Raw genomic sequence first — 18,931 nt, forward strand, 5'->3', positions numbered from 1 at the left:
TTAGGCTATGCATTGCCTGTGGATTGCCTTAGTCTGGTGTTTGCCAGTATGTGCTGAGCTATTGTTAAAATTAGGTATTATTATAAAAGGGAGGTGTCCCTGTCCAACAAACTTGGGAAAGCTAGGTTAAATTATCTTAACCGGCTGTCAATTATGAGACATTTCTGAGCCTTCAGTATCTTAATGAAGTGTGTTTTAACTTCGGGGGTGGGGAGGGAGAGTGCCAGGTGCTTTTGTAGCATATGGCATTTGTCAAACTTTATTAGACCCTGGGGCCCTTTTTTTTTTTTGTCTGAGCATCGAGATATCACCTGGAGGTGACCACTTTGATAAACACAATATATTCCTCTCCTATTCTCCATCATCTTTCCCAGTCTTACTTACTGTATGAGGTGAGTCTTTGTGTGGGTACAATAAGCTCTCAGCAGTGATACTCGTGGGAAATGATTCTCTGAACAGTATAGCTTGAGAGCAGCGTTTTCCCTCTGGCATCTTTTGAAGGCTTTATAAGAGAAGGAACAGGCATTGGATTCTTGTAGTATTTGGTAGTTCTGAAATACCACATATTGGGATGGAGTCTGTTGTGATGGTATCAGTGCAGTTTCCTTACTTAGGCTGGTGCTACTACATAGACCACATCATTTTGCCATTGCGGTCTTTTTAATGCAGAGACATAGGCGTGTATATACACTAACTTTTGTATATGACTTAAAGGTATTCGTAGCCCTTATCCACACCCCCAAGCCATCTCTAGCAAAGAACTCCGGATTCAGATTTTCCCCAGTATGAATTTAATGGCAAGTGGATCTTACACCAGAACTTAGATATCTACATATTCCATGAATTACTTGGTGATGGTGATATCAGACTCCATCTGAAGAAATCACGTACTGTCACAGGGGCCAAAGGAAAGACGCCTGAAGAGAAAGAAAGGCCAGGCCTTAAATGGCAATTCATTAAGTACAGCTTCCCAAATAGGCCACCCCCTTAGAGCAGTGGCTCTCAAGTATTGCTGCTGGTACCTTCCCCCCTTGCCTCTGGCATCCAGCACATAGAGGCCAGCGATGCTGTGAACCGTCCTATAGTGCACATGACAGGTCCCCCAAAACACAGAATTATCTGACCCAAAATGTCAATAGTCCTCAAGTTGATAAGCCTTCAAGTCTAGCTGCTTCTTCCTAGATTGTGTCTTTCATTGGAAGTAGTATCAGAATAGGAAGGTCTGCATTTTTATTTACATGTAATGCTGCTTGGTAGATGTAGGAAGAAAGTGATGGTGATGAGAAGGGTAGGAAGTGAATAAGTCAGGTTTGTATTTCAAAGAACTTTCCTTTCCCAGAAGTGTTGAAGACTTAATGAGGGTTTCGGCCTTCAGATTGGCTTAACTCATAAAGTTTCATCTGAGAGTATGGAGGTAGGAAAACACCTTTCTTTTCTTCTGGCAGACTCATTGTTCTTTCTTACCTCACCCTTGAACCTGCGACCTTGTGTCTATTTTAATATTTAAGGAGTAAAAGTCAAAGTGATTAAGAAAAATTTTGGCTCTTATAAAAGAGAATTTTCTATTCATGCCATCCCTCCTTATCCTCACAGTCCCATGTTGTAGGCTGACAAAGATGGGGAATAGGAGAGGAATATATTATACTTAGCAAAAGTGGGTATTTCCTTGATCTCTCAGAAATATTTGCCCAGTAAAGTGGGAGGAGGAAGGGATTATGCCATGCTAGTGTCCTAGTCCAGTGTTTGCCAGTATGTGCTGAACTATTACTAAGAGATATAAAAGGGGGATGTCCATGTCCAACAAACTTGGGAAAGCTGGATTAAACTAATTTAACATGATTTAATTATAGGACATTACAGAGCCTTTAGTATCTTAATGAGATATTTTGTGACTGTGTGTGTGTGAGAGAGAGAGAGAGAGGGAGAGGGAAAAAAGGGGGTGAGGTTGGGAGGAGAGAGCATGCACAGGAGCATACAGCATTTGTCAAACTTAATTAGACTCTGGGACCCTTTTCGCTCTGAGCATCTCTTGTGTCACCTGGAATACTCCTTGGAAATGCTCCTTTGATCAGTGTAGCTTGAGAGCAGCATTGTCCCTTTGGCATCTTCTCCTGAGGGCTTTATGAGAGAAGTTGAAAAGATATGTGTGATGGGGGAGCTATTCTAGCCACCCCAGGGCTTTATTAAATATATTTTTATTAAATTGTATATCTTTATTCACTTTTATCAGGCCTTAAGAGAATAGTTGCTATTTTTATCAGAGGGGTTGTTTCTTTCTCAGCTATATAAACAAACACCATTTCTCTGTTTTGGAATGAATGAAAGGAAGAATTAAACTGTAAAGAAGGTTGTTTCTTGTGTAGTCTGTGGGGACTTCTGACTTTTATTTCCTCCCTGAGTGAGGAAGCTATTTAGGTAGCTTAGGTCAGAATAGCTCTGGTGGGTTCAGACTCCTCCTGTATAACAAAAGTTTTTAGTTTAAAACACTACATTTATGCATCCCTCATACATTTCCTGGGGTGCCTGAAGATGGGGGCAGGGACCTCCCATCTTTCCTCTACTTTATATACTTAACTTTTCATGTTTCCAGCCATACTTTCTTCTTCTCACTCTCTTAGAACCGAGGACATTGTGACCTTGCAAAGATGGCTTTGCAACTACCAGTCAGACCCAGAAGATGATGTACCGAGTCACTGTTCCCCCTTTATTCACTCCCCTGCCAACTTTATTAATCCCAAGTCCTTCTAGATAGCAGTAAAAGGAAAATTACATGGAAAAATACTACTTTTGTTTTTCTATACTCCATCTTCTTCTTCCCATTCAGGATCATTTATCTCTCTTCACTCTAGACCTGTTTTGGCCCCTTGGACACATTGCCTTCCTCTCTAGCTCTTGGCTTTCTCATACAGGAAGCCTGGCCCTTTTGCCCCTCTCCCCCATTGCAGACCTTGGCGCTGTGGGGCTTACAAGATTTTAGTGAGGGAGCCAGTGGATTTTCTCTATACGCAGCCATCTGGAGCTATTCTCTCAAAGTCTGAGGTTAGAAAAGTATGAGAAGATAGCACTTGGGGGAAAGTAGCATCTTCAAAACAGGACATAAACAGATTTTTTTGAATACCAGTTACACACCAAGCAGTGTGCTAGGGAGTCTGAATCCCCACAACACTTTTATATGGTTTGTATTTGTCCAAAGATCGAACACACACACACACGCACTGATGAGTGACCAGATTGGCATTCCAACGTCTCTCTGGTTTCAAGGCCTTTGACTCTTGTACTACATCATACTGTATCCCTCATCAGAGCCAGCAATGTGACCTACAGTGCCCTAGTGTTCAGTGGTATTTCTTCTGTCATTACCCACATTGGGTTTTTCAAACAGATTGAGAATACTGTATGGGTTTGAAGACTTGAGGAAAATAAAGGAAAAATAGGGAAATTTTGAGAGATAGGCTTATCCCCAAAGGCAATAAACAGAATCTTGTAAACATTCATAACTTAAACAGATCTGTAGGATCCTTTTGAATATTGCTACGGAATGTTATAAATTTTATACCCTAATGTTAGAATTTTAGGTTTGGGAAGGAATCTTAGAGGGACTTAAATTGTCATTCCTTTCAGAGCACAACTCTCCCACTTTCCCTTCTCATTAAGTTTCCATTTAGCCATTAGGTAGGAGCTTCAAAAGGGAAAATCCAATCATGTATAATCTCCAGTTAATGGGCATCTATTGAGCGACTAGGTCACCAGAAAGATTACACAGTGCCTCTTTGTGCAGTAAACACAAAAATCAAAAGCTAATGCATTCCCAAGGCAAGCCAGATTGTTACTGGCTACCAGCATCCTCCTCTTCAGGGAAAAAGTTGGGGTACCCACCATGCTTGCTAAGGGAGATTATAAAGCCCGTCCAGAAAAACAAGGTTATCAAGGGAGGAAGGAGAAAAGCAGAGAGGGCTTCCAGAGCTTTGTCAGTCCTACTTGCTGAATGATGGTTGGGATGGATTCCTGAATAGCAGACATTCTAGTTAAATGCTTTGAGCAATCATCAAGAACTTAGTGGGTCTCTGGGCTTCTTGCCACAAGTGAAAGAGTAACAGTGATGACTGAGGTAGAGCCTCAGTCCCAGTCCCATAATTTAGCTGTTTTCTAAGCATGCCCAACCTTCATAAATAAAGACTTTATGCTTACTTTTGTCCAGCCACTAACTGTATTGATTTATGAAAGATGAGCACAACCCTCTTGACCCAAAATGGCACGTGTTAGTCACAAGCCAAATAGTTCTTGGGTTTGTGTCGATACATTCTAGTTTGGGATTTCAAAATTATATTTTGTTGTAGTTATTTAGGATTTGTAAAACTCGGCATAATTCAAATAACCTGTTTTTCCCCCCTTAGAACACTTCAGTTATGGAGGATCAAAATGAAGATGAGTCCCCAAAGAAAAATACTCTTTGGCAGGTAGGAATGACGACGCACAGATAAGATAGCAGTTGACTTACTATAGATAAGATGCTCCCTCAGCTCATGTCCTCAATAAAAACAAGAGCCAAGCATTTTCCTTTGTGCATTTTTGCTAGTTTCAGAATTCACCCTAATTTATCTTCTGTTCCTTAGGGAAGTGTCATTATGAATAGTAAAGAATTTGGGGGTTACTACAGAGATTCTGAAGTGTCTGTAGCCTAAAATACTCAGTTTATTGCCACGGGCCAAGCCAAAGGTGGTGTCCTTTGTCACCAGAATAGTACCATGCCATACCATTGTGTGCATTGGTGACTTAGTCTTGCTACCCTCACCCTTCTCCCCCATTTGTTAGTTTGCTCTTTCCTTTTAAACTCTGTTTCCTTCTCCTCTGGCTCTGTTTTAGTCTGCCTGTTTCCCTCTCTATCCCCCAGGGTTTTTCTGTTTTGTTTTTTGTTTGTTTGTTTTGCCAGTGGGGGAGTGTGGACAGTGGTATGTAAAGTTTCATGATTTGATCCTTTCATCAACCATTATGGTACAAATAACTTTTCCCTTCATAAAGACACTATTAAAAGCAAAACAAATCTTAAATAATGTTAAAATATTCTCTGGGTTCATTTTATTTGAAACAAAAGGAGTAGATTAGTTAGTAAGAATAAAGTATGCCCAACAAATTTAAGGTGGAAATGAAACAAAGCAAAACAATGCCAGGAAGATGCTTCTGGTCCCAGCAGGTGGTTAGAAATAGAAATGGAAAATGTGCTGTAGAATTGTGCATTTGCTACTATTTGGGGGAACTGTGTGCAGACTGACTTCTGTTCCTCCTTCACATTTGTTATTTTCCAATAGGAGTCTCTTCATTTACTATGGATTTTTCAATTCACAGTGGCTCTTAACACTTTGGCTTTTGGTTTTTCTTTCATAAGTTCTGCTTTCAGTCAACTAGTTATTCATATGCCAGTGCTGTAGGGAAGCTGGGTGGTTAGGAACCCTTCTGTTTTAGATGAAATAATAACCCTTTTGCTTATCAAATGAGATAATGGATATGAAAGTATTTTGTAAATTATAAAGCAGTACACAAATGCAAGTTGTTACCATCATATTTAACCTGTTACAAAAGCAATTATTTTGACAAGTTATAATGAACAAAATATAGAAAAAAAAGAGGAAGGAAAACATACAGCTCTTTTTCTCAAGAGTAGGCACATTTAGCATTTTTGTACATATCCTTTACTCTGTCTTGTGTGTTCCCCTTCACACAAATAACTATAATTATAATGCTGTATAAAATTGTGCATCTTGCCTTTTCTTCCTTAACATGATTTCATAAACATGTTTTCTTGTTATTAAAATCTTACTTTATAAACCTAATTTTAATGGCTCCATTATAGTACTCTATGTAGATGCATTATTATTTGCTTTAGCCAGTTGCCTGTAGTTGGGCAGTTATATCTAATTTTTCTGTTATAACATTATGGTGAACACCCTTATACTTAAAAGTAGCAAAGTAGCAAAGATGCTCCTTATGCCAGCAGATATTCATCACAGTGAAGAATTTTCATTTTTTTCTGACTTTTGAATGTTGATTTTTAAGGTCTGTTAGAGGTCTTACTATAAGCAGCATCAAAAATTTCTGTTCAATGCTGCCCTCTGGTGGTACCCAGTGTCAGTGAGCTCTCCTTCACCCAAATGACAAGGGGAAAAAAATGGTACTCCATATTGTTGAGCTTTTCCTCACCCAAATGACAAGGGAAAAAACATTCCTAGAGAAGGAGGTGGTAAGATAAATGGGGTGGGAGCCGAAAGCCTTCTGACTATACCTCTAAATGTGGACATAAAACTTGCTTCAGGCAGGTATGATATATAAGATTTTAATAAGGAAAGCCAGACTTCTATGGATATTTATGGGATGGATTCAGTCCATTCTAATTTAGGGGACATAGTGATAACAAAGCTGTTGGTTCTTTCTGTGTGGAACTTCTGAGATAAGCTCCTAATGGAATTAATGCATGTTTGTAATATAACTCTTCAGTTATCAAAATTCTCTTCTATGCTAGTCTTTTTGGTATTACACATGAAGGGGCTATCAAAGGAATGATGGGCAGATAGCTTGGCAAATGTTTGATAAAAGCATGGAGGTAATTTTGTTTTTAAACAGGGATGTTATTGAGCCTTATAGCATCAGTGACAGTTGTGGCTTCAGTCTAGGCATTCCTGTTTTTTTTTTTTTTTTTCTGTTGCTCTTGTCACATGCGGTGTATGTAGTTTTCATTTGTAGAACAATATACTGGTTTTGTGCAAGGACTATGTAGATTTGATGAGAAATGCACAGTTAGTATAGGAGTCTGTGGGATATCATAGGCCAACTCTATAGGATAAGGATCATTTCAGGAATGTGTGGTTTAACTTGGGTGACTTTAGGAATAGGTGATCAAAAAAAGGGAGTGAAAGTCTAAACTTTTTTGCCAGCAGTCTAGTAACCCTGGATACAATTTGGAGATGGGTTCAGTTTTTAGATTGAATTGCCTTCAGGTTTCTTCATTAGATAGACCAGTGGTTTTCAAAGTGTGTTCTGTGGACCAGCAGGGTCAGTACCACCTGGGAACTTGTTAGCAATGCAAATTCTCAGGCTGCATTCCAGACCAATAGAATGAGGACATCTGTGGTGGAGCCGGGCAATCTGTGAGTTAGGAAGCCCTCTTGTTACTGTGATGCACACAGGTCTGAGAACCATTGGCATAGAGGAATATAGCATTGACTTTGGTCTTTGGGGAAGTAAAACAATCATTGCTACTTGGCCAAGTTGAGCAAGTTCTCTAAGATGGTTATCTAATAGCCCCATGGTTTTAGAATAAGCTTTGGAGAATGATGACTTGAGATGCCATTTAGCTTTATAAATAGCTGTAAATTTGACACTTACTTTAGAGACTAATTTGAGAACACAGGCCCTGAAGACATTTTAAATTACTTCATGAATGAGTTAATGAAGGAATGAGTTTGACTTTAAGGTATAACTGGCATTTTAAGATTAAATGCACAGGGTGAAAAAATGTTTCCAATGAAATTCTAATTAGATTTCTTTTCCTTATCAAACTAATTAATTTTTTCTTTATTTTTCTAAAATAGATAAGTAATGGAACATCATCTGTGATCGTCTCCAGAAAGAGGCCATCAGAAGGAAACTATCAAAAAGAAAAAGACTTGTGTATTAAATATTTTGACCAGTGGTCTGAATCAGATCAAGTGGAATTTGTGGAACACCTTATTTCACGAATGTGTCATTATCAGCATGGACATATTAACTCTTACCTGAAGCCCATGTTGCAGCGGGACTTTATTACTGCTTTACCAGGTAACTGTACTTGTCTTTTAAAAAGCTGACCAGTGGAAGAATGTCCAGCCCAAGGGCCTAGGTGGAGCTGAGTAGATATTTGTGAAATGCATGAGTGAGTACAGTGTGACTACAGTGTGAGTTTCTTTGGAACCCATATTGTATTTTAATATATGGCACTTGAAAAGGAGTTATAATGTAGCATCTATATAGGAAATGTAGGCCGTTTCTGCGATTAATGGTGTTGGTCTTTGGTCATATTATTGTTTCATTTAATTTAATGAGTTAATGCTATGTTGATAGTTTTGATGTAGTCTATATATAATCTGTATTTTGCCTTTATAAGTAATTTTTAAAAATATGAGACAATTTTTCCTACAGTGTTGGTGTTTTAAGAAGTGTCCCAAAGTTTAGGATGTTCCTTTGTACCTGAAGTGACATTTAGGATAGGGAATGGCAAAAATATATTGGAAAAACTGATGGCATGTCTTTATTACATTTTTTGAAATTTATTTCTGCATCTTCTCCCTCATTATCTCTCTCTCTCCCGCTCTCTCTTTCCCTATCTCCCTCACACCCACATACTCCTCTGGTTAAGTTTACTTTGATTAAAAAAAAAAAAGACTATTTTTTAGAATAGTTTTAGGTTTATAGTAAAATAGAATATATAGAGAATTCCCATATTTTCCATATCTTCACCCCACTCCCCATCACCATCCCATCCAGAGTGGCTCATTTGTTATATAACACATAGGCCTGCATTGATACATCATTATCACCGAAAGTCCATACTTTACGTTAGGGTTCACTCTTGGTGTTGTACATTGGCAAATATATAATGACATGTATGTATCGTTATAGTATCCTATAGAATGGTTTCAGTGCTCTAAAAATCCTCTGTGCCCTCCCTATTCTATCCCCCTTTGATTTTTGATCACTCATTAATTCTCTCTTTTCTCTCTCTCTATCACTCCTCCTCTTCCTCTTCCTCTTATTCTTTTAATTTTAAATATAAATTTGACTAGGTAAGATAGATTTCACTTCTGAAGAGAATGAATGGTAGCCAGAATGTTTTCTTTTAATACGGTCAGTGTAGTCTAGAGGTTACAACTGCCATGCCAGGGTAGACCTACAACTGGCCAGGGATGAAACAGTGCCATTGCCACCAGCCCTAACCTATCAGAGCTTCGGGACAGCTCTTCAAAGAGAATCTCCTCTTTTAGCCTGTCTGTGATTTACAGTGCATCAGGATTCCATATTCTAAGGATTTCCATAGCAGATAGGACCGGGGCTCAGGTCTTTGGGCAGCTTCGAATTTCTAATCTTTCTTCCAAAATGTGTTCGTACAATGGGGAGTGTTTAAGGATATTTGAGAGTTAGCTTAGAAAATTTTTACTCTCCTGTTGTTTTTATGCTTAAATGTAGTATTGTTTGCCCTATTTCATTCATTAGTATTTCTAGAAAAGAAAATAAGAACCCTCTCTTTTTAGAATTGTATAGTATTTAATTGCTAAGAGGCATCTTAGCCATCCTTAATCCTCTTTTTCATTGTATAGACTGGGAAGCCAGCGATCAGAGAAATTGCATGAAATGACAAAGATCATACATCTTGGTTATTGTGTTGATTATGTGGGTGATGGTGGGGGCTGGTTCAAAAGTTAGTGCAAAGGCTAAAATCATTATAGTTAGGATTACTCTGGAAAATTCCTTAAATTGACCCTAAGTATAGAATACATGTTTACAACCCAGTTCAGTAATAATTACTTTTACTTACGAGAGAGAGAGAGAGAAACAGATATGGTTTTAATTGTATGAGAGGGAGGGAGGGCGAAGAGGTCGGGGAGAGGGAATTATAGGTGGGTTTAAGTACGGTGAGTGAGCCTTTGGTGCAGCATCTCTGGTTTGTGCAGTGCCAGAACTCAGAACCCCTGGCACCCAAGTCTTTCTGTGGACTCAGGTTGCATCTCACATCAAGAAAAAGATAGGGCAATTTTTATAAAGTGGATGATTGTAATGGTTCCTCATAAGTGCTTTTAACTAAGTGAAGTTATGGCTTCATTTTGCTCAGGCAAATCTGTTGTTTTTTTGTTTGCTTTCTACTGTTTTGGTTTTATTTTATTTTTGCCTGTAATTTGCTTCTCAAACATTTTAGAGTGCCAAGAAACTCACCTTATATTTACAGAATATCCACGAGGTGGCACTGTTGAAGTTCTCTTGATTTGCAGAATGTAGTTCAGAGGCAACCCCTTCTCTTGGGGAGTGTACGGTCTTGGAGAAGAGACAGAACAGATGAACATGTGTTATGTATATAAATATGGTTAGTATAATTGCATACAATTCAGTTTTCATTACAACGAATTTTAAGGCATTGTCCATATCTCTGTTAAAGTGGAATTTTGTGGTATTGAATATTACATGAAATGAATGGACCATTGGCTGGGACATGGAAATATTTTTGTTAAAATGCTATTTGTTTTAAAAGGATTTGATCTGAACATATATACATATGTCAGTGTATATCATACGTATGAATCTAATAGCTGGGGACAAGCTGGCCTAGTTGATTGTGTTCGTGTCTAGTAGACTTGGATTAAAATTGGCGTTAGTTCCTTAACAAAGACCCTGCCTTAAGAGTATTAGGGAAGAAACAGGTCCATGTGCATGTTCATACTTAAATTTAATAATGGGTGGAGCAACTTCCTAATCACTATTCTAGTTTGGTGTTTAACTTTTTACTGTAGACGATCTTGAGTTTGAAGTTTTACTCTGTTGAAATTGTCAACTTAAGACGTCTTTTGATTGTAGAAACCATTAATTCTATAAAAATTGTCTATAGTTCTCACTTTTAAATGCTTACTGTGAATATCATACCTGTCAGTATAGGGAAAATGGAAAATGTTTGTGGTCTCTGGCTCCTTTTGGTTCAGTGGAAAAAGTGATAATTATGATATGCTTTTCTAAAAATCATGGTAAATGTTTAGTCTGCAATGTCAATTTCTGCAGGCTAAGTTTGTGGTTTGTGAGAGCTGTTGTTAAAGGGAAAATTTATACCATTTGAAGTAGAGGCAGATTGTACTTCAAAGAGGATGATAAGCATTGGAGATCCTTTTGGTGAGGTATCTAAGCAATTAAGAATTTTGAAACACTTAGCTTCCTGGCCATGGTTTATTCATTTGTCTTATCCCCAAGTAAGGATGATAAACCATTATGGACTGTAAATGTGACAGACTAGATCAAAGGTCTTGGGAGACATGGAAGAACCAGAGCGTAGCTAAGGCTTTTTAGGCTGGATGCAGGGCCAAAGACCAGCATGACAGAGTGGAAAGAGCTTGGGTGTTGGATTTACACAGCCCCTAAATTTGAATCCCAGCCCCTGCACTTAATAGTTCTATGAGCCCACTTTTTGGAGCCTCGGTTTCCTTTTTTGTGTGGGAATAATAATAATACTTCATGGGATATTGTGAAGATTAAGAACAATGTATGTAATATGCCTGACATCTGGTGGGTATTCTGAGGATGGTAGCTTAAAAAAAAAAAAAGAAAGAAAGAAAAAAAAGCCCGGAGAGGCAGGAAACACCTGCTTCTCCGGAGGTTAATAAGATTTGTTGCCAGGAAGTTTTAATTATTCACCCGCTAATTTCTGAATTGATTCATCTTGACATCATATAGGTAGGCGTTTGCACCACTCTGTTGGTACAACAACATGTTGGACTTTGTGACCTGAGTGTCATTTCACTTCAGTTCTGTCTGAATCTTTAGGTCAGTATATTCCTAAAGACATCCATTGACGTCCTGTTGCTGTCAGCAGTTGTATTGTTTTTTTCTTTCAAAAGGTTTGTAACTTCAGATTTTACAACTAGATCTGTGACTAGGAAGGGACAGCAGGAGTGGGTGGGGAAGGGAGTTTCTTTGCAGCTGCTTTTCGAAATGTGTTTCTAAAATAATAAAAGGTACTATAATTGTATGATCTAAGCAGCTGTGTTAAAACTGGCTGTAGTCAAGGGCATTGAACTGACATTTTACAGTTGAGTTTCATTTTGGTATAGTGTTATTTACATGTTGAGCTTTGAAATTTGTGCCTTTTAATTGTTTTAATTTATTGAAATTTTTCCAGACCTTCATCTGGTGCCTATAATTAGCAACAGAAGCACGTCCTCAGCATTGTGTATGCCGTATTCTGGCCTCGTTTTCTGAAACCATAATGTGTCCTCTTGTTGCCTTGGGAAGGGGGGGTGGTGATGGGAGATGGGGAGTCTCAGCAGGATAGAGTCAGTGAGAGCCAGATATTGGTACTTAAGAAATGCTTAGTTTTTTTTAAGATTTTATTTATTTATTTGACAGAGAGATAGTGAGAGCAGGAACACAAACAGGGGGAGTGGGAGAGGGAGAAGCAGGCTTCCCGCCAAGCAGGGAGCCCGATGTGGGGCTTGATCCCAGGACTCTGGGATCATGACCTGAGCCGAAGGCAGACGCTTAACGACTGAGCCATCCAGGTGCCCCAAGAAATACTTAGTTTTAACACCTCAAAGCGCTTTTTAGCCGGAGCAAATGGACCACCTTACTCAGTAACTTCTTTGTCCTGAATAGGCTTGAAACAAGGAAGTTAAATGGTCTGCATGGCCTCGGGGGATAGCTATTCTAAGGTGTTCAGATAGAGGTTGTGGGATTCCGATATCCTAAACATTGAAGGGAATGTGAGTGGGCTTAGCACTTTGCTAGAGTGCAACATTTTCTCTGCAGAAAATAACAAAGAAGAGCAACATTGCTTAGCTTCTTTGACCAATGATACCAGCTAAGGGGATTTGGGTATGAGGGAAGAACAGAGACTGACACTTAGCAAGTACCAGTTCTGTATCGGGCTCCTTAATAACCTCTTCCTGTTAATTTTCCTAACAAGGCTAAGTAGTTCATAAAATGAGCATATTGAGAGTAGCTGTCTCAGAGGGTTATTGTGCAGATTATATCAGATCATCCACTTCAACCATTTAATATCATTCCTATTTTATGGAAAACTGAGATCCAAAAGGGAAAACTGATGTGCTTCAACCCAGGTTATCTGACTCTACAGCCAGTGCATTTACCAAGAGACTAAAACATGCTGCCTCCTAGAATGGTGGTATGAATTTAAAGTATTATCCGAGGAAAGTGAATCTCATAGGTGTCATAGAGATGTTACTGAATTGGAGTGATGGCATTTTGAAAGAGGAGGAAATATGTGTTAGAGATTTCCTTATGCAGAAACCCAGTGATAGTCTAATGGTGAGCTATTGAAGGGGGAAAAAATCAAAGAGGACTAAAAAGGGTATCATGGCTATAAAGCAGTAGTTCCCAACCGTTCAGAATTATCTGGTGGCACTTCCTAAAAATACAGATTCCTGGTCCTCACCCTCTAAAGATTCTGATTCAGTAGACCAGAAAAAATGTCCAGGGAATCTGTTTTTGTTGCCTGTTGTTTTTGTTTATTTGTTTTAAAAATCACTTACCCTAAGTGACTCAATTACAACCACACAGGCTTCTGAGAACCAGCTCCTAGACCACCCAAGCAGGTGGAAGATTTGGATGCTGCTTTCCCAGTTCATAGTCAGACAATGGGGATATTGCAGTTATTGAGAAAGCTGCATTGAGAAAGCAACTATCTGATGCAATCTTGTCTCCTATTCATTTCCTCTCTCAGAGAGCAGGGGACTCACGACGGGAATTGGTTTAGGGGTGTGTTTATGACCAATTAGGAGGATTTGGTTAATGATATGGAAATAAACTAGATCTTGAAAGGTGACTGTGTTCTCATAGGACGTGTAGAAACTAGAAGATAGGTAAGTACCCAGAATTAGAAAAATTCAGAGAAGAGCTAAATCTATTAGCCCATGACTAGAGACACTAGGAGAAAATATGAATATAGAGGTCTGAGAGATTCTGAAATTTGAAATTCTTGTTAATTTGTTAGTCCTAGCAGTGGAGGGCTACAAGTAAGACTGTATGTGATTATCCATGGATTTCCCTGATTTTAAATGAAGATGGAAGAAAGGGGCACATGATCATGGAGATACACAAAAAGGAAACCAAAGCTCCTACAAACAAGCAGACTTAGAGACATTGTGGGCCAGGATATTGACAGAACCTGTAGTTGTGATTTTCAGAATTGTGGAACATTGAGAAGAAGCAGAGCTGCTGGGTACAGTTGTGTTTGGTAGCCTTGCATGAGAGCACCCTGGGATATGATCGGTGAGCACTTTTCCTGGTTTTAAGAACTGGAGAAGTAGAGGTGGGTGTATTTGGGGGATGTTGGCTGATAAATTTGGTGTTATACTCTAGCATACCTTTAAAATGGATTATCAAAGGTAAATAATTTGCAGCCAAAAAGACTCTGTAGGGTTGTGTAAGCCTAGGAGGATGTATACGGAATGTTAGGAGCCCTTATCTCTGAGAGGATTTAGGGATTAAAAATTTTTTGCTTATATGGATTTTATAATTTTTCTGTAATGAACTTGGGTTATATTTGTTTAAAAAAAGGGACACAAAGCAGCTACTTGCCAACTTGTAAACAAAAAATGTGATACCAACTTTACGTAGTAAGCACCAGCAAGAGAATACAAAGTGTAGCCATACCAAATTTGCCTGACTTCGGGGTAGGGGAGGGGGATAAGGTTATCAGATTAGTGGGGTCAGAAGAATGATGTAAAAGGTAAAGGTAGTAGGGTCTTTATATGGGGCAGTTTCTCCAAATATTCAAACACATTTGAATAGAGAGATATAGGCTGAACAGTGGTACATCCAGATGGTTACAGAACCAGTGGCTCAGTATTGGTATGTGTGAGTATTTCATGAATAGACCCACAGAAGCCTGGATAGAAATATCTAGAATCATGGGTGCTGTCCTTGGTTCTGACCCATTTAACATGTTTGCCAAGAACTTGGGATAAAGACTTACTGCATTTGACCATCACGCAGAATTTTGGTGTGGAATACCCACTCTTCTGGAGGACAGAATCAGAATTCTAGAGGCTGACATGGAAGGGTCAGATCAAGTCTCAAAGGTGAATTATAGCAAGGATAACTATAAATTCCTGCATGAAGCTGCCCTTCATCTCTCCATTAGCCATACAAATTTAGACCTGGGGGAATTTTTTAAAATAAATATTGTTGGGGAACAGGCTTAGAAATTTATTTTAACTTACTGCCATTTAGGAATCTACTGTGATAGGACTACTGGATAAAGGTGATGTAATCTTTGCACCAACTGTAATATAATGACATGTACAAGAAAAGATCGTGGCTTTAGGGTAGTCTTCATGATCAGGTCAGAGCTTGGGTATTAGGTCTAGACCAGAGTAGGACAATTAGTATATGAAAGGCTTGTAAACCAGAGTCGACAGTAGAAAGTGTCATTCTCAGAGTTGAAGACAACATTAGTTTGTGAAGCATTTTAATGCATCATCTCATTTTGATACTTTCAAAATAGAGATTATTTCCCCATCTTATACAGATGAGAAAACTGAGCTCTGAAACTTTAAAGACTTACCTATTTCCTGCCAAGTTAGTGCCACTGTATGGCTTCTATTTATCTTGAAAAAGAGAGCAAATATTAATCTTGTATGGTGCTTTGTTGTCTTTAAAATCTTTCCATAAAATTCTTTCATTTGATTCTTAACTGGTGGTGTGAGAAAGGACAGTGGTTACTGGTAATTACCATTTTATAACAGTAAAAGACCAAGGGCCAGTTATATTTCAGTATTTATTTCTTGTCAAAGAACTGCTACATGGTGAACCTAGACTTGAAATTGAAATTTTCTGCCTGTATGTTTAGCATTCCCACCACCGCAGTAGGCCTGGGGGTGAGCTTTATTTTTTGTAGTTATGGAGGGCTTGACTAGAACCACAGGGTGGGAGTTTGCAGGTGGCCACAATGTTGACTATGTTGACACCATGGCAGTGTCAGGCAGACTCTGAATCTTAGTTGTCTTTGGGAGGACCCTTGCATTGCGTGGGATAAGCCTCTTAAGGTTGAAGAATTTGTAGGCATGTATGGTTCTTGCTTTTGAGGATTTTACCTCCGTAAGAAGGAGATGAAGAATGATTGACAAAAATACATCTAAGGAGACCTGACTTTAACTCTTAGATTGTCACTTAACTTTTCATAAGCTTTTTAAGCTGTGTCAGTGTTTCACCTTTTTTGTCTCCTTGGCTCCGAGGGATTCACATAGGTCATGTGTTAAGAGGATGATGTGTTACGAGAGACGGTAGGTCAGAGGGGAAAGAACACCAACTTAGGAGCAAGAGATCAGAGTTGCAATGTAGGCTTTACTACTCTATAGTTGTGAAACCTTGAGAACTTTACCTCTCTGTGCCTCATCTGTAAAATTTGAGGAATCATTCTCCGGTAGTGGTTTTGTAAAAGAGTTATGTAAAAGAAAATGCAAACAAGTCTTTTTTCATAATATCTGACAGAAAACTGTCCAGGATCGGCTTTTACACGCAGGAACTGTTGCCATAAATTTATGTATATACATACATACGTACATATACATATACATACATATATACATGCACACATAGGTATGTATATATATTTCTTTAAAGTAACCTCTATGGCCAACCTGGGGCTTGAACTCAGTGGCCCTGAGATCAAGAGTTGCATGCACTACCGACCAAGCCAGCCAGACGCCCTGCCAGCAATTGTTTTATCTTAAAAACTCAGAGCCAAAAAGAAGCGTATGTGTTTATGTACTCATGCACTTGTATATCTGCAGAACTTTTGATATTACTCAAGTATGTTACCTGTTTCAGGATTTCTTTATTCCTCTTCCCTTTACAGAAATGGTGACTGGTACATTTCCATCTCCCTTCCCATTCCTTCACTGCCTTTTCTATTTTGTAGAGCAAGGCTTAGACCACATAGCAGAAAACATTCTTTCTTACCTGGACGCCAGGTCTCTGTGTGCAGCAGAGCTGGTATGTAAAGAATGGCAGCGAGTGATCTCTGAAGGAATGCTTTGGAAGAAGCTGATTGAACGAATGGTGCGCACTGACCCTCTATGGAAGGGGCTTTCAGAAAGAAGAGGGTGGTAAGTTCTTGGATTGTTTGTTGCCTTGAAAAAAGTTTCTTGGTACATAGGGTCAGTTTGACTGCTTAAATAAGCAGTTATACTTGCCAAATGTGTTGGCCCATTTTCAACAGGTGGGAAAGAGGAGTGGTCTGGAGTGGTGGCGGGGTGGGGTGGGAGTTAAAGCTGTTAGAATAATTTCTTTTGCAATGCATATTTCCTTTATAAGGATTAACCGCTAGGAAGTATTATATAGTTTGAATGAGTGATTTGCCTTTTCAAATCTATGTATTTATGGTTTTCCTTTCACATTATTCTTTTTTTTTTTTAAGATTTTATTTATTCATTTGAGACACAGAGATACAGAGAGAGAGAGCATGAGCAGGGGGAGAGGCAGAGGGAGAGGGAGAACCAGGCTCCCTGCTGAGCCAGGAGCCTGATCTGGGGCTCAATCCCAGGACTCTGGAATCATGACCCGAGCCGAAGGCAGATGCTTAACCATCTGAGCCACCCAGGCGCCCCCTTTCACATTATTCTTAAATGATGATACTATTACCAAAAGATAAGAAAAAAAGAAAATATAAGAAAGTCAAATAATGCCATTTTGCTATTTGTCATTGCTTCTGATTGAAGATGTGGAAGGCACAGTGGGCAGGAGTTTTCAGATAACCCATTAACTTATATACAACTTTAGAGCCTTGTACACCTGTGTAACCTGGCCCACTTAGCACAGAGAGAATGTTACAGATGGAAGTATGGGTTGCAGTGTGAGTAAGGGTTAGGGCTATATTTTCTTCATGGGAAGAAGTTTGATGTGTACCAAGTAAGCTTCATTAACATTTTTTATTAAATTATAGAATGAAAGGCTATATTAATAGGTGTTGGGTGTTCAGAAAATAAAAGGCCAGGATTATGATACAGAGCTGGAAATTAAAGTACACTTGTGTCTAATGTGTGAATTTAACGGTCAGAAACCCTGCTTTTAACTGAGTTGAAAGGTACAGAATCTTTGTAAGCACCATGTTTAAATAAAATTCACCCTTTTATGTGCAAAAATGTAACATTTGTTTGTTTTTATTTGCCAGGGATCAGTACCTGTTTAAGAACAGACCTACAGATGGCCCTCCCAATTCATTTTATAGGTCATTATACCCAAAGATTATCCAGGATATAGAGGTAACTTTATGATTTATCTGTTTTATGGGCTCTTTGTGTCTTGTTCTCAACTTTTTATGTTGCCTTAGAGTGTTTTTTGATCTAGCAACATGGAGCTAGTAATTTTTTTTAAGTTGAACTCTTGAAGCAAATGTGTCATAATCAGTGTATAATCTGCAGCCATTCTTCAGAATAGATAATGCCTGTTTGTAAAAAAATGATCTAACTTTTCTAAAACGTGAAATACGTCTGCAAGGTTGCCAGTTAATTAAAACCTGAATCCAAAGTCAGCTTTTTATTCTGATTTGATAAATTTTCCAGAATCCAAGGCACAGTTTTTCAGGTCAGCAGTTTTACATTTTGAGCCATCTCGAGGGAACTGGAGAAGGCACAGTCTCAGTTTCCTCTGTAAATTTCCCGTAACTTTTTTCATAAAAATGACTCAAATATGATTCTAAGCAATAGTTAAGTGGGTTTTATAGAGCATATTATGCTCCTGGACCATTTTGGATGTGAGTGTAACTTCACCAGACCAGTAAAACTCTGTAAACTTGATGAGAAACATTGGAGATGTTTGATATCATTCATGTGTTCTAATTAGTTCAGTTTTATTATTTAGCTCTTTTCCTTGAACCAGGAAAGACAGGCACAGGCATTTCTCATTAACTCTTTCACACGTGTTCTTGGCAGGTCTTGGTTACTTCAGTATTTCCTCCTTGGCGAAAAGTTTAGCCTTTGCTAGGCAGTGCTGTATCACCCATAAAGTTATACTCAGTTTCCCAAATGTGAAGTAATCCTCTCCCCCAGGTGATAGACATAAAAGTTACTGTGCCAAAATTCATTAATGGAGAAACATATGCCTTTTGGGGAGTCCCCTCCTCCCCCTTTAAGGCAGATGTGAACTGATGGAATCATTAGGCTAATGGTAAATCTCAATGTGACTAGAA

General features: G+C 38.7%; 1 protein-coding gene across 2 annotated transcripts in view; it reads left to right on the top strand.

The window, feature by feature from the left end:
• The window catches only part of FBXW11 (F-box and WD repeat domain containing 11), a 121,559-nt gene that overhangs the window by 74,632 nt on the left and 27,996 nt on the right, over positions 1-18,931 (top strand). For both annotated transcript variants that reach the window (XM_021701239.1, XM_021701245.1), the window contains exons 2-5: positions 4,395-4,457; positions 7,584-7,809; positions 16,664-16,850; positions 17,915-18,005. In XM_021701239.1, the coding sequence (XP_021556914.1) occupies positions 4,395-4,457; positions 7,584-7,809; positions 16,664-16,850; positions 17,915-18,005 (567 nt within the window). The remainder of the gene's footprint in view (positions 1-4,394; positions 4,458-7,583; positions 7,810-16,663; positions 16,851-17,914; positions 18,006-18,931) is intronic.

The sequence above is a fragment of the Neomonachus schauinslandi genome, chromosome 7 (assembly GCF_002201575.2).
Source record: "Neomonachus schauinslandi chromosome 7, ASM220157v2, whole genome shotgun sequence".
Lineage (NCBI taxonomy): Eukaryota > Metazoa > Chordata > Mammalia > Carnivora > Phocidae > Neomonachus > Neomonachus schauinslandi.